Source organism: Crinia signifera, chromosome 11, assembly GCF_055691185.1.
Source record: "Crinia signifera chromosome 11, ASM5569118v1, whole genome shotgun sequence".
Taxonomy (NCBI): Eukaryota; Metazoa; Chordata; class Amphibia; order Anura; family Myobatrachidae; genus Crinia; species Crinia signifera.
The window spans coordinates 101118108-101140356 of record NC_139227.1 but is presented as its reverse complement, the minus strand read 5'-3'; the positions used below and the strand labels follow the sequence as shown (position 1 = coordinate 101140356).

Sequence of the window (22249 nt, the reverse complement as noted above, 5' to 3'; positions counted from 1 at the left end):
TGCACAGTGTAACTTCTCCTGTTCTGTATGTGTGGGTATATGCACAGTATAACTCTCCCTGTTCTGTATGTGTGGGTATATGCACAGTATAACTTCTCCTGTTCTGTATGTGTGGGTATATGCACAGTATAACTTCTCCTGTTCTGTATGTGTGGGTATATGCACAGTATAACTTGCCATGTTCTGTATGTGTGGGTATATGCACAGTATAACTTGCCCTGTTCTGTATGTGTGGGTATATGCACAGTATAACTTCTCCTGTTCTGTATGTGTGGGTATATGCACAGTATAACGTATCCTGTTCTGTATGTGTGGGTATAGGCACAGTATAACTTCTCCTGTTCTGTATGTGTGGGTATATGCACAGTATAACTTCTCCTGTACTGTATGTGTGCGTATACACACAGTATAACCTGCCCTGTTCTGTATGAGTATATGCACAGTATAACTTGCCCTGTTCTGTATGTGTGGGTATATGCACAGTATAACTTCTCCTGTACTGTATGTGTGCGTATACACACAGTATAACCTGCCCTGTTCTGTATGAGTATATGCACAGTATAACTTCTCCTGTATGTGTGGGTATATGCACAGTATAACGTCTCCTGTACTGTATGTGTGAGTATAATAAAATAAATTATAATATTTGTAGGATCATCAACCGCTGAGTATTACAGGAGATGACGTCTGGGTAACGCTTGTAATTAGAAATGTGATAAATAAGAGTGCCAGGGTGTCCATGCGTGATGGTATCTGCGTGCACCATGCTCTTATGTGATGCGCACATTGGAAGTGGTTAGAAGTGAATCTCTGCATCCTCTTCCCTTCCCAGCCCACACTGTATGTTCCCCACGCAGACTACACATGTCCAGAATTCTAATATATGCTGATGAGTCACTGTGCAGAGGAGAAGGATCTAGGCTCAGCGGGGAGAGTGGGCCGCAGCCTGCTCCTGTGTGTGCAGCTACAGATATGGCAGCAGTAAGGACTAGGGGGATATGCATCTATGATGTACCTGCGGTCAGGGGGTGCCGGAACCCCGAGGCTTATAGCATCTGACAGAACCTCACCCAGGCGGGAAGTAATGCCCGCTGGCGTAATCCTGCTTTCAGGTGCATATTGCTCTATGGGTCACTGATCCTAGATTTGTAACCTTGTAAAGGCCATAAGTAGAACAGTGCAGGGTCCCTGGTTCTAGTGAGGAATATTCCTAGGGTCAGACATCTCCTCTTCCTCTGTGCCCATATAACACCCTCCTCTTCCTCTGTGCCCATATAATACCCTCCTCTTCCTCTGTGCCCATATAATACCCTGCTCTTCTTTCACTGTGTGCTGCTACTGCTCCCATTTAGGACCAGTGAATGCCCATATAATACCCTCCTCTTCCTTCTGTGCCCATATAATACCCTCCTGTTTCTCTGTGCCCATATAATACCCTCATGTTTCTCTGTGCCCATATAATACCCTCCTGTTCCTCTTTGCCCATATAATACCCTACTCTTCCTCTGTGCCCATATAATACCCACCTGTTCCTCCGTGCCCATATAATACCCTCCTCTTCCTGCTGTGCCCATATAATACCCTCCTATTCCTCCATGCCCATATAATACCCTCCTCTTCCTCTGTGTCCATATAATACCCTCCTCTTCCTTCTGTGCCCATATAATACCCTCATGTTTCACTGTGCCCATATAATACCCTCCTGTTCCTCTTTGCCCATATAATACCCTACTCTTCCTCTGTGCCCATATAATACCCACCTGTTCCTCCGTTCCCATATAATACCCTCCTCTTCCTGCTGTGCCCATATAATACCCTCCTATTCCTCCATGCCCATATAATACCCTCCTCTTCCTCTGTGCCCATATAATACCCTACTTTTTCTCTGTACCCACATAATACCCTCCACTTCCTTCTGTTCCCATATAATACCCTCCTATTCCTCTATGCCCATATAATACCCTCCTCTTCCTCTGTGCCCATATAATGTCCTCCTCTTCCTCTGTGCCCATATAATACCCTCCTATTCCTCCATGCCCATATAATACCCTACTCTTCCTCTGTGTCCATATAATACCCTCCTCTTCCTTCTGTGCCCATATAATACCCTCATGTTTCACTGTGCCCATATAATACCCTCCTGTTCCTCTTTGCCCATATAATACCCTACTCTTCCTCTGTGCCCATATAATACCCACCTGTTCCTCCGTTCCCATATAATACCCTCCTCTTCCTGCTGTGCCCATATAATACCCTCCTATTCCTCCATGCCCATATAATACCCTCCTCTTCCTCTGTGCCCATATAATACCCTACTTTTTCTCTGTACCCACATAATACCCTCCACTTCCTTCTGTTCCCATATAATACCCTCCTATTCCTCTATGCCCATATAATACCCTCCTCTTCCTCTGTGCCCATATAATGTCCTCCTCTTCCTCTGTGCCCATATAATACCCTCCTCTTCCTCCATCCCCATATACTACCCTCCTTTTCTTCTGTGCCCATATAATACCCTCCTCTTCCTCTGTGCCCATATCATACCCTCCTCTTTCTCCGTGCCCAAATAATACCCTCCTCTTCCTCCATGCCCATATCATACCCTATCCATGGTTGCTCTGTTTGCATAACAGTAAGCCAGGAATTACTTTTTAGTTGAACGGCCTTCTGGGAATTGGAGGTGGGCGCTGATGTCATGTGACATCCTGAGACATCGTCCGCCCACCCACGAGCAGGCATGGGCACCTCTGCATTTACTGGGGTCCACCCAGCATATCTACGGGGGGTGCCCATTTTTGTGGGCACGCTCATGAAACAAAAGGTGCCCACCCCACAACGCCCCCTGCCTGTCAATCCGACAGCGAGCACCCCAGCGATAGAACATTTTGGCGAACGCACTCGCTCCGGGGTCTGCACATGTGCATGCGCAGTCCACCCAACATCGGAGACTGGGCCGTATTAGGAACTGAGCGAGCACGTCTGAATCAGCCCCATAGACACCATGAGGTTATTAGGTGTAACTATCTGCTGTCATAGGTGCAGTTCTATGTATTTGGGCTCTGCAGCGGGCGAGGATGGTCCCATTGGGTCAGCTATGAGACCGTGGTGGCAGCAACACCCTCACTGTAATCTCCTCTCCACCAAGGTGTCTCCATGACAGAAGGGATCCGGCAGACATGGGTTCCCTGCACGAGGCAGATGAACAGCAGGACCTGCAGGTCGGGGCGGATCAGTCGCAGGAGGTGGCACGGAACGCGCAGTACAGCTGGGCCGCTCTGTGGAACGTCCTCACCATCGGGGGCAGCATCTGCCTGCTTGTTCTCTCTCAGATACTGGTAAGTTCTATACAGGGACAGACCGGGCGGTGGATCAATGGCGCAACAGGGTCTAGGGTGACACCGAAAGGTCAACAGGTGCAAGGCTGACATTGATAAAATGTCGACACCATCAGCAGTCATGGAAAAGGTTGACACAAGAAAAGGCCCAAGTGAGTCGTTCATGTTTTTGTGTCAGTGTCGACCATACTTGCCTACTTTTGAAAACTAGTTTCAGCGAGATTATAGTTGGTTATAGACTTTTGCACAGCGCCCCCGTGCTGATGACACAGTGTAAATGTATCTGTCTCTCATTCCTTTTTTCCCAAAAAATGTAACCATGTAATGTAGGCCAGGTGACATGAGGGAGATTGTCCGGGAGTCTCCTGCAGAATGCAGGAGGGGAGTTAACTATGATGTAACAGTGTAATGTGGGCTAGGTGAAATGAGGGAGATTGCTAGACTAATGAGGGAGAGAGGGAGATTGATGCTATGTCACTGCAGAATGCAGGAGGGGAGTTAACTATGATGTAACAGTGTAATGTGGGCTAGGTGACATGAGGGAGATTGTCCGGGAGTCTCCTGCAGAATGCAGGAGGGGAGTTAACTATGATGTAACAGTGTAATGTGGGCTAGGTGACATGAGGGAGATTGCTAGACTAATGAGGGAGAGAGGGAGATTGATGCTATGTCACTGCAGAATGCAGGAGGGGAGTTAACTATGATGTAACAGTGTAATGTGGGCTAGGTGACATAAGGGAGATTGCTAGACTAATGAGGGAGAGAGGGAGATTGATGCTATGTCAGGAAGACTCCTGCAGAATGCAGGAGGGGAGTTAACTATGATGTAACAGTGTAATGTGGGCTGGGTGAAATGAGGGAGATTGCTAGACTAATGAGGAAGAGAGGGAGATTACTGGGTACTTGTGTATTATCACGGCGCCCGATTTCATCTTAATCGCATCCGATTTTGCGGCCGATTTTCTGCCGATTTTTTTTGGCCGATTTGATCTGCGATGCGATTTTGCGGCCGATTTTCGGACGATTTTTTTTTTACGATTTTCGGCCATTTCCTGCTGATTTGCATGTTATTCCATCCTTGTACACCCCCAGGTACTATGCGATGGTATGCGATGTGATTTTCGGGAAAATGCCCCTGATTGTACAATTAAATATCGCATAGCAACGCATGCCAGCAAGTGGCATGCGATGCGATGTGATTCGCAATGTTAAATGCACCCCCGTTGTTAACGCCACCCCCACTATCAACGCCAACCCGAAGCGTGGCGAGCGCAGCGAGCCCGCGAGGGGCGGTGGTACGCGTCCTCCGACCTTTTCATACCCCCACTATCCACGTCGGCGTGGAGTTGATTTTAGATAGTGTGGCGAGCCACCGAGCCCGAAGCGTGGCGAGCGGACGCGGATTACTTTACATATATTCCGCGTCCGCTCACCACGCTTCGGGCTCGGTGGCTCGCTGCGCTCGCTACACTATCTAAAATCAACTCCACGCCGACGTGGATAGTAGGGGTATGAAAAGGTCGGAGGACGCGTACCGCCGCCGCTCGCCACGCTTCGGGTTGGCGTTGATAGTGGGGGTGGCGTTAACAATGGCGGTGCATTTAACATTGTAAGCACCCATCAGGGTGATTGTACAATTACAAATCGAATCGCTTCACATGCATCACATGCCATTATATTGCATGCGATGCACTACGATGGAAATCGGGGGTGTGCAAGGTGTGCAATGATGGAACAGCATGCAAATCGGCCGGAAAAAGTGAAAAATCAGTCGAAAATCGGCCGCAAAATCGCATCCAATTTTTCCATGCGATTTGCGGCCGTTTTCCTGCCGATTTCGTGGGCGCCGTGATAATACACAAGTACCGATTACTGTTATTGCCATGGCGGCCCGGAAGGTTTAGGAGGCCTAGTTTACTTTCACCCAAGTCATACTGTATGGGGGTGGGGGTGAGGTCAATATGGGGAGGTGTGGCCAGACATCCTTAAATCTTAAATAGATACTATATATGCCAGAAAAGCAGGTTAGGTTTCCAGAAGAGGAGGAAAGTGCACGACTATGGTTCAGAAAAAGAGCAACGGCACCAGAGAGCATTGTGTCAGGGGCCCCGTCATTATGTTGCTGCGGGTTCCACAATGCTCCGTCTACCCCCTTCCCTTACACTTCAATATTGCAGGAACATTTGCTTAGCATAACTCTATGTCCATAATAAAACAATGCGATTTATCATGGACTTCTGGGAAATCAGCACAATTAGGCTGATGGACATGAGCGAGGCCACATCACAGAGCAGGCAGTGAGAGCGTATTAATACTGATATAATATAATCCAGTTTGCGGTGTGTAAGGATACGCAGCTATTAGTGGCATCAGAGTGTATGCGTAATGTAATATTGGGGACATACAGGGATACTCGCCGTCCTCCAGATGGATCCAAAATGAGATTTTCATACAGACCATCTGGAGCCTACAAGCCAACCCCAGGAATCAAATGCGATCAAGCCCTGAGTCATGGCGTCTAATTAATGTTCTGTGCGCGGAGACGTTCACCTTGTACCCGAGGTAATGCGTTCTCCGGGTCAGAATCATTTATCTAAATGTCCTTTGCTGTATAGCCACTAACTCATATGGAAGATGAGGCCTAATTATTCAGAGAGCCCATCACCGCAAATTAATATCGTTACCAGATTAAAGTGGATTCAGAAACCTCGGTTGTCCCTCGCTGCGCTCACCCGTGGCCTAAGTCCATCCGTGGAATAAGATCATGTGGTTCCGGGTCATAGATCTACGGTATCTAGCTCGAGAGTCAATAGGTCGATTTCTAATCCACATGGAACGGGAGTGTGCCCGAAACATGCTACACTAACTGGGGGTCATGTTGATATTAACTAAAAATGCGGAGAACGTACGTTGACCTTTTCAAGTGTCGACCTTTTCCATAAAGTCCTTCTGCTTGTGTCAACTTTTTGTCAATGTTGACATTGATGACTAGGCCCCTTGATGTGGTTATGCTGCCGGTGTTAGATGTCATGGCGTAGTATAGAAGGTAGGGGTAGGGTATCATCCCGGCTAATGCTGTGCATTTGGTCTCCTAGGATTTAACAACCCTGCAAAATGGATTCTGGAAAATCGAGATGCCCGGCTTTGTGTTGGTGATCGTATTCTTCGTCATGGCGCTGATTGGCACTATGGTAAGCCAACTATTATTTACTAGACCATTGTATAAGGCAAGAAAAGTTACTTTTAGTATAGTGAGCTGAACTGTACATTTAATGTTATTAAAAATCTGGCTTTGTTTAATATTATTTTGGTTTTGGTTCTCATTCATCATTGTTTTTTGGTTTTGGAAAAACCACCCTCAAGTGTTTTGGTTCCGATTGCGTTGGGATGCCAGGCACAGGGCTGGACTTGGATTACATGGTGAGCAGTACTGTGGGCATACTGTAATAGGCACTACTCTGGCATTGTGTAAGGGGTTCTATATTTGGCATTATGTGTATAAGCAGGAGTACTCAGGGCATGATGTGTAGCATAATCTGTGGCATGATGTGATATGGGCATTATGGTGTGCGCCATATTGTGTAAAAGGCATTATGGTGTGTGGCATAATGTGTAATGGGCATAACAGTGTATGGCATAATGTGTAATGAGCATTACTATGTGTGGCATAATGTGTAGAGGGCATTACGGCATGTGGCATAGTGTGTAATGGACATAATGGTGTGTGGCATAATGTGTAATGGGCATTACTATGTGTGGCATAATGTGTAATTGGCATAATGGTGTGTGGCATAATGTGTAATTGGTATTATGGCATAATGTGTATTTGGCATTACTTTGTGAGGCATAATGTGTAATGGGCATAATGGTGTGGGGGAATAATGTGTGATGGCATTACTACGTGTGGCATAATGTGTAATTAGCTTTATGGCATGTGGTATAATGTGTAGTGGGCATTATGGCTTGGGGCATAATGTGTAATGGGTATTACAGTGTGTGGCATAATGTGTAATGGTGTGTGGCATAATGTGTAATGGGCATTACTATGTGTGGCATAATGTGTAAGTGGCATAATGGTGTGTGTGGCATAATGTGTAATTGGTATTATGGCATAATGTGTATTTGGCATTACTTTGTGAGGCATAATGTGTAGAGGGCATTACGGCATGTGGCATAATGTGTAATGGGCATAATGGTGTGGGGGCATAATGTGTGATGGCATTACTATGTGTGGCATAATGTGTAATTAGCTTTATGGCATGTGGTATAATGTGCAGTGGGCATTATGGCATGGGGCATAATGTGTAATGGGCATTACAGTGTGTGGCAAAATGTGTAATGGTCATTGCAGTATTATTGATACTGTTATGTGGTAACGGCCCTTCCCCATCAAGCCACGCCCCTGCAATTTTGCCACACGGCTTTGGTGTGCACTGTCCCTATTTTCACTGTGGGGATGGGGAGGGGTGTGTGTCCTGTTGTACATGGCATTATCAGTGTACAGAGCTGGATAATGGCTCCCTAGGTCGGGTAGATGTTTGAGGACCAATATCTCGTTGAAGTGAATGGCGTGGGACCCCCTAGGTCATCACAGGCCGACCGCTCACACTGCAATAGTGAGAATAAAGTGGTAGTAAGTAATATAAGTAAGAAGCACTGGACCCTATAGTGCTGGTTGTGTACTGAGTGAGTGCCAGGGTGGTAGTGTTGGCATAGGAATGATAGAATCCTGCATGGGTCCTCTATAGAAGGCTGCTAAGCATTTGGTGATTTCTGCCAATAACGTTACCACGGGCACACGTGTGCCCATCAGGCAGAACACAGCAGCCAGGTTCCCAGCTGATGTGAACAGAGACAAGGACATGCTCCCTGCTGTATGATGCAGGCACTTAGACATTCTCTGCCAACAAAGAGACGAGCACTGTCTGTTTCCACAATGTTCCAGTGCTACTCTTTCATCACATTAAAGTCAGGCCCAGCAAGGCTAAACACAGGGACACAATAGGACTGAGAGCACACGGGAACGTACTGTCTGTTCCAGAGTCCTGATCTTTCCTGCTACATCCGCACAGCCTTCTACACACAGGCTGCTTGTGCATGATTGCAAATAGGGAAAAATCAGCTGCAGCCTCTCTCTTTTGGTTCTAGGTGTGGTACCTGAAGTCGCACGCCGAACCGGTTCTATCAGAGGACCGACGCCAATCCGTGAGCCGACAGCCGTCCTTCACCTACTCAGAATGGACGGATGACAAAGCTGAGGATTACATGGATTTTGACCCCGTACCCGACACCCCAGTCTTTGATTGTTTGATGGACATTAGAGGTGACACTGACCCAACAACTCTCACAGTGAAACCTGTGGGGCTACAGGAAAGGTGATGTCCTTATTGTGGTGAGGGGTGGGGGGGGGGGAGGGGGGATGCAAGATGAACCAGCTTATGGTCAAACAGGTTCAGAAAGAAACCCTGTCCTGCTACTGTTGTTCTATGAGGCGGGCAATATCTAGGGGTGTGCTTACGGACGGTGTGTGGAAACCATAACAGCGGCCTCAAGCTGCATAAAGCTATAAGGAGGCTATATAAGAGAGGGGCTCTCTCCAGGCGCCCTCTTACCCAGCAGTAGCACTGTAGACCTGGTTAGCTGTGCCAGAGCCTGCTGCGCATGTGCAGGGCTCCAAGAACATGGCACCTGCACCTTGTTCTTGGGGACACCTCTAGTGCAGATTGAAATCACTGGGAAAATGGTGCAGCAGCCATTGTCTTGGTGATTTCTGTCTGTCTGCAGCGTCAGCGGCCACTGCTTGACTTCAGAGTGTAAAGAATAATTATATGAGGGCACCCTGCACCTATTATAGTTACGCCAATGGACGGAAAAGACAACAGGTCACCCCTGAGATAATTATTTTGCCCAGCTTACAGAGTAAAACTGTTTCTTTTTACCTGTAACACAATATAATTTCTACACATACTGTAAAAAGACTCTATGATCAGTGTACTGCCTCTTGTGGTCAAAATGATGGTACACTTTTACCACCATGACCTATAAATATAGCATCCCCAGAATTTGTTTAGAAGGAAAATATCCCTTTCATTGCCATACAGTAATTATTTGAACCAGTGTAATAAAATGAGACAATATCAGCTTTCACTGGTGACTTCATAGTTGATGCTCTGTGTCCCTGTGGCTCAGTATCAGGGGCGGCCATTTTTGCGGCATCCACAAGTAATCTTGATACTGCAATCTAGCCATCTTCTAGAAACCCATCTTACCAGGTAGCAGCTCACAAATCCACTGCCACAGATTCTAGTGATTCTATTGGCTGTGTTCTCAGAAATACTGGCTCATCCCACAAAATGGCCACTACCATAGTCACTAAAATGAAAACGATATATTTAAATAGCTTTATTATTACATTTTAAAATAGTTCCAATAGTTTGTGTCAGTGACTGTCTTTTTTCATCTAGAGTAGTAACACACTCCAGCCTGAAGGTGTCAATGTTATTTGTGGTGCAATGGACTGATGTCCAGCTTAAAGCAGCTGATGCACTTGCTTGTTATAAATAAAGTTTGTTTGTATTTTATGTGGTGGATCAATGAGCAATGTCTGATGTTCTCTGTGTTGTGCAGGCGTGGCTCTAATGTGTCGCTCACTCTGGACATGTGTACGCCGGGAAGCACAGAGCCCTACGGGCACATCATGTCTCCCAGGGAGCAGTCCACCCAGGAGTACCTGCAAACCACCAGCAACAACCTGAACGCTGAGGAGCTGCATGAGAGGGCCCTGGACTCTTTTGCGCTGCAGAAGGAGTTCTTTGTGAGTCCATTAAGTCGCAGGGAACTAACTGCATGACAATATCACTGGCTACAAAAAATGCTTTACTCTTAATGGTGTATAGCTTCAGCCATCCACCAATCAGCATGCTGACAGACTCCAACTGTCTGACTGCAGGTGGGGAGGCAGGTAGAGAATGCTGCAATCTGATTGGGTTTCCCATCGCCCAAATGGACCACCCCCCCCCCCCCCCTACAAAGGCCTCTCTAACTGTGGAGCTTTGAGCAGTGTCCCAAGCCTGAACAGGGCTGCCTATGGGTGTGGTCATGGTACATAGAGATCTGAGCAGGGCTGCCTAGGGATGTGGTCATGGTGCATACAAACCTGATCAGGGCTGCTTATGGGTGTGATCATAGTGCATACAGACCTGAGCAGGGCTGCCTATGGGTGTGGTCATGGTCAATGTTCCCTCTAATTTTATGAAGGCTGTGTGCAGCAAAAGATATAGGTTGTGCAACTTTGGAAAGAAATTAAAATGTATGTGCGTCACATAGCGGTATAAAGATCAGATGTGCAGGGGAGCCAATCCTGACAGATCCTGGCAACCAAGGCAGGCTTACAGGCTGACTGACAGCCAGGGCAGTTGAGCCATACTGTTATACAAGTATCGCCAAAAATGCAAACAAATAGTAAAAAAAAAATAACCACTAAAAATTACTGTGCGCTCTGTTTTAATGTCTGTGCGCGTGCTCGGCGAGTTGTGTGCGCGCGCACATGCGCACAGCTTAGAGGGAACACTGGTCATGGTACTTACAGACCTGAGCAGGGCTACCTAGGGGTGTGGTCATGGTGCATACAGACCTGAGCAGGGCTGCCTATGGGTGTGGTCATGGTACTTACAGATCTGAGCAGGGCTGCCTAGGGATGTGGTCATGGTGCATACAAACCTGATCAGGGCTGCTTATGGGTGTGATCATGGTACATACAGACCTGAGCAGGGCTACCTATGGGTGTGGTCATGGTGCATACAGACCTGAGCAGGGCTACCTAGGGATGTGGTCATGGTGCATACAGACCTGAACAGGGCTGCTTATGGGTGTGATCATGGTACATACAGACCTCAGCGGGGCTGCCTGTGGGTGTGGTCATGGTACATAGAGATCTGAACAGGGCTGCTTATGGGTGTGATCATGGTACATACAGACCTGAGAAGTGCTACCTAGGGGTGTGGTCATGGTGCATACAGACCTGAGCAGGGCTACCTATGGGTGTGGTCATGGTACATAGAGATCTGAGCAGGGCTGCCTATGGGTGTGGTCCTGGTACATACAGACCTGAGAAGTGCTACCTAGGGGTGTGGTCATGGTGCATACAGACCTGAGCAGGGCTACCTAGGGGTGTGGCCATGGTGCATCCAGACCTGAACAGGGCTGCTTATGGGTGTGATCATGGTACATACAGACCTGTAGCAGGGCTGACTAGGGATGTGACCATGGTGCATACAGACCTGAGCAGGGCTGCCTAGGGGTGTGGTTATGGTACATACAGACCTGAGCAGGGCTGCCTAGGGGTGTGGTCATGGTACATACAGACCTGAGAAGCGCTGCCTATGGGTGTGGTCATGGTACATACAGACCTGAGAAGGGCTGCCTATGGGTGTGGTCATGGTACATACAAACCTGAGCAGGGTTGCCTAGGGGTGTGGTCATGGTACATACAGACTTGAGCAGGGCTTCCTATGGGTGTGGTCATGATACATACAGACCTGAGCAGGGCTGCCTAGGGGTGTGGTCATGGTACATACAGACTTGAGCAGGGCTTCCTATGGGTGTGGTCATGGTACATACAGACCTGAGCAGTGCTTCCTATGGGTGTGGTCATGGTACATACAGACCTGTAGCAGGGGTGTAGCTTTGGAGTGAAATATAAGGTACTTGTTTCCTAGCACGGCGCCCATCGGGTCCCATCACATACCTTAACGTAAGGTATGCGATGGGACCCGACCGACCAGATTTCGGGCTTTTTTTTTTAGGTTTCCCGACAAATGTAAAATCGGGTCCATCACATGCCATTATAATGGCATGCGATGCGACCGACCCGATTTTACATTGTATGTAATGTTAAATTCCTATGTAAAATCGGGTCCATTGTATGCCATTATAATGGCATACAATGCGACCAATGCGATGGACCCGATTTTACATAGGAACCAATGTTAAATGGCCCCCCATACCCAATTTTTTATTGTATACCCACCCTGATGGCGCAGCGAGCCTTGCGAGGGGATGCGTAATACCTGTGAAGTAATGCGCATCCGCTCGCCACGCTTCGGGATCGGTGGCTCGCCACACTATGTAAGATAAGCTCCACGCCGACGTGGATAGTGGGGGTAAGAAAAGGTCGGAGGACGCGTACCGCCGCCCTTCGGGTTCACGTTAATCGTGGCGTTAACAATGGGGGGGCATACAATGAAATATGGGGTCTGGGGGGTATTTCACATTTTGGGGTCAATGTAAAATCGGGTCTCAGGGACCATTTAACATTGGTTCCAATGTACAAAATCGGGACGGTCGGGTCGATCGCATCGCATGTGATTTGGTTGAATGTGATGTGATTGGCCCGATTTTTGCAACCCGATTGCATACAATTAAAATCAGTGGCGCCGTGCTTGGAAACAAGTACCTATAACTATAATGAGTTACTTCTGAGGAATGGTTACATCCGGATATACAGTACATGTGAGTGATGCTGTGGGGTGCAGTCACATGTGTATTTCTTTAAGTAGCGGAAGCGGACTACATTACCCAAGATGACAACGCTACATCCCCAAGCGTTATATGGGATGTTCCAGCAACAGGATTTCTCTGCATTTTATATATTACTCTTGAAATTAAATTTTTCTTTACAGGAAATTCCAATGAACTTTGTTGATCCAAAAGAATATGAAATTCTGGGATTAGTACGGAAAAACCGCTACAAAACCATCCTGCCGAGTAAGTTGTAACTTTGAGGCCATGACAAAGATTTCCCTCAGGTTTTTACAAAAACAGAGCGCTTGATTTTTTATTTTTTTCTATTTGGATAGCAAAAATAATCAGTAACTGGGCACAAAGGGCAGCACGGATGGTGTAATGGGTAGCATTACTGCCTCACAGCGCTGAGGTCATGGGTTCCATTCTCACCATGGCCCTAACTGTGCAGAGTTTGTATGTTCTCCCCGTACTTGCGTGGGTTTCCTCCGGGTACTCCGGTTTCCTCCCACGATCCAAAAAAATACTGGTAGGCTAATTGTCTCCTAACAAAATTAACCCTAGATTGTATGTGTGTGCGTGTACATGTGGAAGGGAATATAGATTGTAAGCAGGGACTGATGTGAATGTTCAAATGTTTTCTGTAATGCGCTACAGAATATGTGTGCGCTATATAACAAACTGTTAAATAAATAAGGCATGTTCAAAAATGTTGCAGCCAATTGAATATACCCATACATGTAAAGAATTGCTCTTTGCTGCCATCTGCCACTGAAACGTGGTACTACACTGCAGCACCAACTGAAATTGTTACTGCACACACGGATGCACAAAGTGCCATCTCCGCTTCTCACTAGTGCACAAGGGACTAGCCTTTGTATATTATCACGCCCATGACTCTGCCAATGGGCATTGAAATGTGCATGGCCCCATGGTGTTTCTAGGGCTGGGAGAGATGCAGCTTGTGCAATATACTGTACTTCATTCCTTGTCTTCCATGTTTCTGGTTTGCAGACCCCCATAGCAGAGTGTGCCTTATGTCGCCAGATCAAGAGGACGACCCTCTGAGTTCCTATATTAACGCTAACTATATACGGGTAAGAGGAGATGGATCGCTAAGGGAATTTCGCTGCCTACTTCCATAGAGAGCTGCAGCGCTGATATCCATGATTTCCTTTTCAGGGTCCATGGGTCCCACAGGGGACATCGGGGTTGTAGGTGGATCCAGGGGGTCCGAGGCACCAATCAGCGCAGCTTTTAAAGATTTCCCAGGATGCCCGGGCCCTCTCCCCTACAGCCCCGCCTCCAGGCTCATCTAGCCAGTTTTTGTTTGGTGCCTGCAGGAAGCAGGAGCACCTTATTTCAGCGGGGGTTACCTCACTGAGGTAACCCCACTAAGCTTTTATTTTTATTTTTAATTTTTTTTTTTTTTTTTTTTGAATCTGCCGCTTCAGCGGCAGAAGCCGCCTTGCGGCTGAGGCTGTTGCCCGCTGTCAGTCACTGACGGCGGAGCGAACAGCCGCATCACCCTTCCGGCGCCGGCTCCTTCTCCTGACGCGGCATGGAGGACCTCGGCGGGGGTGAGAACGCGGCGCCTAGCACCGTCAGCGTTTTCCCCCGGACGGCGTGGCCGGATCAAAGGGACAGGTAAGGCTCCACCTGGAGCACAAATCGCTGTCATGCCGCGCTGGCGGGGGAGACGCTCGCGGCAGCTGGCGTGGGTGCCGGCTACGGCCCGTGACCCCACTAGACCACCGGGGACGAGTGCAGACTGGGGGGGGGGGGCCCCCATTACATCTCACATCCCGGTGGGGGAAGTCCAGCAAGGGGGGGAGGCGTTGGTCTGCAACCTCCTCCCCCAGCCTTGGCGCCATTTCTCCTCGAGATCTGCCGTTCCATTGGCTGCATAAATGGTGCCCGCCCCCTCTCTCTCGGCCGGCAGCCATTTCTCATCAGCACCTCCAGAGAGCGGGCACCTTTCTCCCCTGTGAAATCGCCTACAGGTTCAGTAGCCTCTTTCACAGCCACCCTTATTCCCACTTTTCTCCATAGAGTCAAGCGGTTGACACAGGGTGAGGTAGTCTTTTTCTGGCTATAGAGTGTGTGTGACTTGTGCTAGTTTTCATTACTTCTGTCCAGTTAATCTGTCCTTTCACTTCTGTGTTTGAGGCAATACCTCATTGGTCACAGCACTCCTTGATATCGCTCTAGGGTTTCCTATAGGGATCTATCCTATTGCGCACTGTCAGCTCTCCTTGTCAGTGTGGTTGTCACCATGTCTAAGAGAGGGCGTCAGCAGACAGAATCTCCTCAGCTCTTGTCCTGCAGGGGCTGTGCTGCAGGCCTGTCTGATATGGATGTTGTTCGGGATGGCCTGTGTGTCAACTGCATGTCCCCTGAGCAGTCCTCTGCCACAGTTCAACAACCCCCATGGGCGGCGTTCCAACAGTTACTAGGTACCCTGGTGGATCGCCTGCCCGCCGCTGTGGCTCCCCCCATAGTCCAGCCCCCTCCACCCTGGGTGGATGCCCTGTCGACCACGGTGCAGACCCTGCAGCAGACTACGGCTACTATGCAAAAGCTGCTGCCCCAGGCTGTACAGCCCAGTAGTTCCTTTTTACCGCCATTACTGGCAGATACACGGGATGACACTGATACTGATGATGGGGGTGATGGGGGAGATGATGACGCTGATAATGCACCTGATGATATCAATCTAAATGATGATCAGGATGACCCCATGCCACTGGATATTCCTGCGGCTCAGACTGATGTGGCTGCCTTGATACACGCTATTAAAGAGGTCCTATTATATGACCCTGAACCTGAACCTGTCGCTAAGACAAAGGATGTGTTTAAAAAACAAGAGGTCCTTAAGGCCCAGTTCCCTCATTCCGATTACCTCATGGAAATTAGAAAAAATCAGTGGCAGGAGCTGGGCAAGAAAACCAGCATCCCACGGAGGGTTCTAAACAAATACCCCCTCCCACCGGAGGATTGCAAGCCGTGGGAGATACCACCTTCAGTGGACCCACATGTTGCAAGACTGGTAAAGCCCTCGGTATTGCCCGTCGCATCTGGGTCAATCCTAGGGGACCAGACTGACAGGCGCCTAGAACAGGCTCTTAAGGCCACCTTTTCTTACTCAGGCGCTGTTCAAAGGCCTACAATAGCAGCCACTTGGGCAGCCAAAGCCATTCTCCCGTGGGTTCAAACCTTGGAGGAGGAACTTGCACAGGATGCATCAGAGGATGCTAAACTGTGCATTCTCCATATTAAACAGGCAGCTGCCTTTATAATGGACGCCATGTCGGATGCTGGCACTCTAGCAGCCAAGGCATCGGCCAGTGCAGTGCTAGCACGCCGCATCATCTGGCTCCGACCTTGGAAGGTCGACTTAGAGTCCAAAAAGACCCTGGAGTTGCTACCATTCAAGGGTGAGACTCTCTTCGGGGACGAACTAGATAAAATAGTAGCCTCCTTGGCAGCAGCTAAGACTGCGTGCCTTCCAACGGCCCTCCCTCAGAAGTCTAGGCCTGCCTTTCGGTCCTTTCGTCCCCAGGGCAAGGCCAGAGGCCAACCTTTCACCAAACCTTCCCCCTCCCGTAAACCCGCCAAAGCCAAACCTAAGCAGGCATGGGCCGCAAGACAGGCCCCAAACAAGCCTGACAAGCCTTCCGCATGACGGGCCGGCACCCCCGCCGGGGGAGCCTCAGGTGGGGGGCAGGCTTCTCCTCTTCTCAAGCCAGTGGCTGTCCTCCACAAAGGATGCCTGGGTGAGAGAAGTAGTCTCTCGGGGCTACTCCATTGCGTTCAAAAGAACACCTCCCAAAAAATTCTTCTGCACCGGCCTCCCACACGATCCGGTAAAAGCAGACCATCTGCAAAGGATCTTGCAGTCCCTGTTAAAGTCTCTGGTCATTGTCCCCGTACCCCAACACCAGAGAGGACAAGGGTTTTATTCAACTCTCTTTCTTGTCCCAAAACCCAACGGGACATTCAGACCCATTCTGAACTTAAAGGCGCTAAACAAGTCAGTCAAGGTGTCCAAGTTCAGAATGGAGACGTTAAGATCCATAATCCTGGCGCTGGAGGAGGGGGATTACATGGTGTCCCTGGACATCCGAGATGCGTACCTGCATGTCCCCATCCTCCCAGCGCACCAAAAGTACCTGAGATTTGCCATCCTACACAGGCACTTTCAATTCAGGGCTCTGCCTTTTGGACTGGCCACTGCCCCAAGAATCTTCACGAAGATTATGGCAGTAATGGCCTCGCTCTTACACCAGCAGGGCATTCGAGTGTTCCCTTACCTGGACGACCTCTTGCTAGTCGCAAAGTCGCCAGACATCCTCCTGGCACACCTGCAAACGACAGTCACAACCTTGCAGAACCACGGTTGGCTCCTAAATTGGGAGAAGTCCACCCTGCTTCCCTCGCAGCGCATGCTGCACCTGGGAGCTCTGCTGGATACCAAGGCCCTCCGGCTCCTTCTCCCAGCAGACAAGAGTGCTGCCTTACACCAGCACATTCTCAAATTCCTCTCCAGCCCTCGGGTCTCGGTTCATTGGGCGATGAAAATCCTCGGTCGAATGGTGTCCACTTTCGACATGGTCGAGTGGGCCCAGTTCCACTCTCGCCCTCTTCAGAGTCTCATTTTGAAGAAGTGGGACGGTCAGACCCAACATATCAGGACCACCTTCTTCCAACTGTCTCAGGAAGTTCGGGAGTCCCTCCAGTGGTGGCTACTTCCGCAGCACCTGTTGACGGGTCGACCGTTCTGGTTCACAGAATGGTTAGTCCTTACAACCGACGCCAGCTTGCGGGGCTGGGGAGCGGTAGTAGAATCCCAGTCCTTGCAAGGCGTTTGGTCAACCCAGGAGTCCAGGTTGTCCATAAACGTCCTGGAATTGAGGGCAGCATACAATGCACTGCTCGGAGCAAAGGACCTGGTCCAGGGCAGGCCAGTACAGATCAGGTCAGACAACGCCACGACGGTGGCGTACATAAACCGCCAAGGGGGCACCCGCAGCATGGCGGCCCTACGGGAAGTTTCAAGGATTCTTCAGTGGGCGGAGCAAAATCTCCTGGCACTCTCAGCAGTCTTTATCCCGGGTGTCCTGAACTGGGAAGCGGACTTCCTGAGCCGTCAGGACATCCATCCAGGGGAGTGGTCGCTCCACCCGGAGGTCTTTGCCTCTCTGACAGAGGAATGGGGCGTGCCGGACGTGGATCTCATGGCGTCCAGGCACAACCGCAAAGTGCAGAGGTTCGGCTCCAGGACAAAGGATCCTCTAGCCGACTTCACAGACGTTCTCACGGTCCCTTGGAAATTCCATCTCCCGTACGCGTTCCCTCCCATCAATATGATCCCACGGATCATCCGGAAATTCAAGGTGGAACGCGGGAACCTCATTCTCATAGCCCCATTCTGGCCACGCAGGCCCTGGTTTGTGGACCTGCTACAAATGTCGTACCAGCCTCACATTCCGTTGCCACCTCGGAAGGATCTGTTGGCACAGGGCCCCTGTCTGCATCCAGATCCCCACCGCCTGTCTTTAACGGCGTGGCACTTGAAACTGCCTTACTAAGGAAAAAGGGTTTCTCTTCCAGCGTGGCTAGGACAATGATTCAGGCACGTAAACCATCATTGTCTAGAATTTATTACCGGATTTGGCACTCGTTCTTCTCTTGGTGTACTTCCAACAAGTATAACCCCAAAGTGTTCAAAATAGCCAGGATCCTGGCTTTCCTGCAGAGAGGGCTAGATATGGGACTAAGGCTGGCGTCGCTAAAAGTCCAGGTGTCAGCCCTGTCTGTTTGGTTCCAGAGGAAGATCGCACTTCTACCAGATGTACACACTTTCTTTCAGGGGGTACTCCATGTGCAACCACCGTATACCCCTCCTACTATGCCTTGGGACCTTACCCTTGTGTTACAGGCATTGGCTAAGCCTCCCTTTGAGCCGTTAAGTTCAGTTGACCTTAAGTGGCTGACACTTAAGACAGTGTTTCTCCTGGCAATATCATCAGCCAGGAGGGTTTCCGATCTTTCCGCTCTGTGCTGGAAATCTCCCTTCCTCATCCTACATGCAGATAGGGCAGTCCTGAGAACGAAACCTTCACACCTGCCTAAAGTCGTCTCTAGGTTTCATATGAACCAGGAAATTGTGGTTCCGGCCTTCGCATCAGAAAACCTATCACGACAGGAACGCCTTTTGGATGTAGTCAGGGCTCTGACTATATATGTGGAACGCACTAGGGCAGTCAGGAAGTCTGACGCTCTGTTCGTATTGTACGGTTTCCACAAAAAGGGCTGGCCGGCTTCTAAACAGACCGTTGCCCGTTGGATTCGGATGGTTATCCATCAGGTCTATCAGCAGGCAAGGTTACCTATTCCTGTGTCTTTAAAAGCACATTCTACCAGGGCGGTAGGTCCGTCTTGGGCAGCAAGCAGAGGCGCTTCTGCCGAACAACTGTGCAGGGCTGCAACGTGGTCATCTGTCCATACTTTCACCCGATATTATGCTTTTGACACGTTCGCCTCCCAGGATGCTTCCTTTGGGCGTCGGGTTCTTCTGACCCCTCAGGCAAATTCCCACCCGTGAGTATACTGCTTGTGACATCCCCGATGTCCCCTGTGGGACCCATGGACCCTGAAAAGGAAAAGGAGAGTTATGGTAGACCTACCTTTGTTAACTCCCTTTCCTTGAAGTCCATGGGGACCACAGGGCGCCCCCCCTTTTAATTTGTTTCTGAGGGATTCCTTGAAGTGGTATTATGTGACCTGTACTGACCATGTTTGATCATGTATGTCTGTGTCTATGGGTATGTGTCCTATCCTTTTCTCCTCTCCGCTTCCTGCTTACGGCTTGTAACTAAAACTGGCTAGATGAGCCTGGAGGCGGGGCTGTAGGGGAGAGGGCCCGGGCATCCTGGGAAATCTTTAAAAGCTGCGCTGATTGGTGCCTCGGACCCCCTGGATCCACCTACAACCCCGATGTCCCCTGTGGTCCCCATGGACTTCAAGGAAAGGGAGTTAACAAAGGTAGGTCTACCATAACTCTCCTTTTTATATACTTAGGGGTCCAAGTGATGCGCTGTGCAGTTGCCGTGGCAATTTAACCCCGTCCATAGCACCCAAACTTGCACCTTTCCTGGGCTGAAATCAACCAGGCTTTGCACAATATGGGGAAGCGACCGTGATCTTGTGTGAATTTGGTCCGCCATAAAGTGAGGTTACTGCCGCAATGACTCCCACCAGTGAGATCAGAGGCGTAACTAGAACTTTGAGGGCCCCATAGCAAAATTTATAATGGGGCCCCCCCCCCCACTCAGGTCTCTACCAGAGCGCATCGCACCATGTGTGACCGCCACTAGTGTGAACAGTAAAAATGTGCCCCTCCGATAGATATTTAAAAAAAAAAAAAGAATGCACCCATTCCAAAAAAAGTGTGTGGCTTCGCCCATTCCAAAAAAGTGTGTGGCTTCGCTTCAAGGAGTAATACTCCTTACAAATTATGCGACACACCGCAAAGCCCCTCACACATTAATGCAGCACACCTCAAAGCTCATTAGCCGACACACCGCAATGCCCATTACACATTATGGGACACACCGCAATGCCCATTACACATTATGGGACACACCGCAATGCCCTTTACACATTATGTGACACACCGCAAAGCCCATTACACATTATGTGACACACCGCAAAGCCCATTACACATTATGCGACACACCGCAAAGCCCATTACACATTATGCAACACACCGCAATGCCCATTACACATTATCCGACACACCACAATGCCCTTTACACATTATGCAGCACACCGCATTGCCCATTACACATTATCCGACACACCACAATGCCCATTACACATTATGGTACACACCGCAATGCCCATTACACATTATTCGACACACCGCAAAACCCATTACACATTATCCAACACACCGCAATGCCCATTACATATTATTCGACACACCACAAAACCCATTACACATTATCCGACACACCGCAATGCCCGTTACACATTATTCGACACACCACAAAGCCCATTACACTTTATCCGACACACCGAAATGCCCATTACACATTATCCGACACATCGCAATGTCCGTTACACATTATGCGGCACACCGCATTGCCCATTACACATTATCCGACACACCGCAATGCCCATTACACATTATGAGGCACACCACATTGCACATTACACATTATGCGGCACACCGAATTGCACATTACACATTATGCGGCACACCGCAATGCCCACTACACATTATGCGGCACACCGCATTGCACATTACACATTATGCGGCACACCGCAATGCCCATTACACATTATGCGGCACACCGCAATGCCCATTACACATTATGCGGCACACCGCAATGCCCATTACACATTATGCGGCACACCGCATTGCACATTACATATTATGCGGCACACTGCAATGCCCACAGGTCAGTCACACAAATCAGTGGATCTTTTATATTGATATTGCTATATAATAGAAATAATGTAAATGTAATCCAGGAGGGACAAAATGCTCTATTCCTGTACTTTCCTCTTCATTTATAATTGCCATCACCTGTTTAGAACAGGTTAATTGATCAGAAAGCTGTCTCAGCACAGGTGATGGCAGTCATAAATGAAGAGGCAAGTCCATGAACAGAGCATTATGTCCCTCCTGGAGAGGGACATGTTGGGAGGTATGTGCAGACATACAGAAATGTATTTTGCTGAGCTGAACTCACCAGAAATTAGAAGGAGCTGCAGGAGTCCTCCCTCAGCTGCCCTCACTGCCTGTCCCACTGCCAAAGCCAGTCCCTCTTAGCAGCATTCGTCCGGTCCGATTCAGGTGGGTGGGGCTGCCTGGACTTCCAGAGTCTCTCTTCACGGGCGGGCCCAGCACAACGCGGCGCGACCCCCACTCCATCCATACTGTCCAGCTCCGTCCTTACACTACCGCAAGCAGGGAGCAAACCTCCGACGCTCCCCACCCGGCTACTTTCTCTTCCCTGAACACAGCGCACGGCGCAGCCCCCCTCCCCTCTGCCTGGCTCCTTACTGTGACGCGTGCATAGCGCACGGCGCAGACCCCCTCCCCTCTGCCTGGCTCCTTACTGTGACGCGTGCATAGCGCACAGCGCAGACCCCCTCCCCTCTGCCTGGCTCCTTACTGTAACGCGCGCACGGCGCAACCCCCCCATCCCCTACGCCAGGCTCCTTCCTTATTTTACCCTTCCTTAGAGCAGCTCAGGCAGGTAGCGGCTCTCTGAAAAAAATAATAAAAACGGTGCAGGGGAGTGCTTGCTGTCTCTCGGGCCCCCCCAGCCGCCGGGCCCCATAGCAGCTGCACCCCCTGCACCCTCGGTAGTTCCGCC

General features: G+C 49.4%; 1 protein-coding gene across 8 annotated transcripts in view; it reads left to right on the top strand.

The window, feature by feature from the left end:
- The window catches only part of PTPN5 (protein tyrosine phosphatase non-receptor type 5), a 132738-nt gene that overhangs the window by 94929 nt on the left and 15560 nt on the right, over nucleotides 1-22249 (top strand). For all 8 annotated transcript variants that reach the window (XM_083163969.1, XM_083163968.1, XM_083163970.1 and 5 more), the window contains 6 exons: nucleotides 3146-3335; nucleotides 6431-6526; nucleotides 8484-8710; nucleotides 9963-10149; nucleotides 13016-13100; nucleotides 13872-13954. In XM_083163969.1, coding sequence (XP_083020095.1) covers nucleotides 3177-3335; nucleotides 6431-6526; nucleotides 8484-8710; nucleotides 9963-10149; nucleotides 13016-13100; nucleotides 13872-13954 — 837 coding nt within the window. In that variant the 5' untranslated portion in view covers nucleotides 3146-3176. The remainder of the gene's footprint in view (nucleotides 1-3145; nucleotides 3336-6430; nucleotides 6527-8483; nucleotides 8711-9962; nucleotides 10150-13015; nucleotides 13101-13871; nucleotides 13955-22249) is intronic.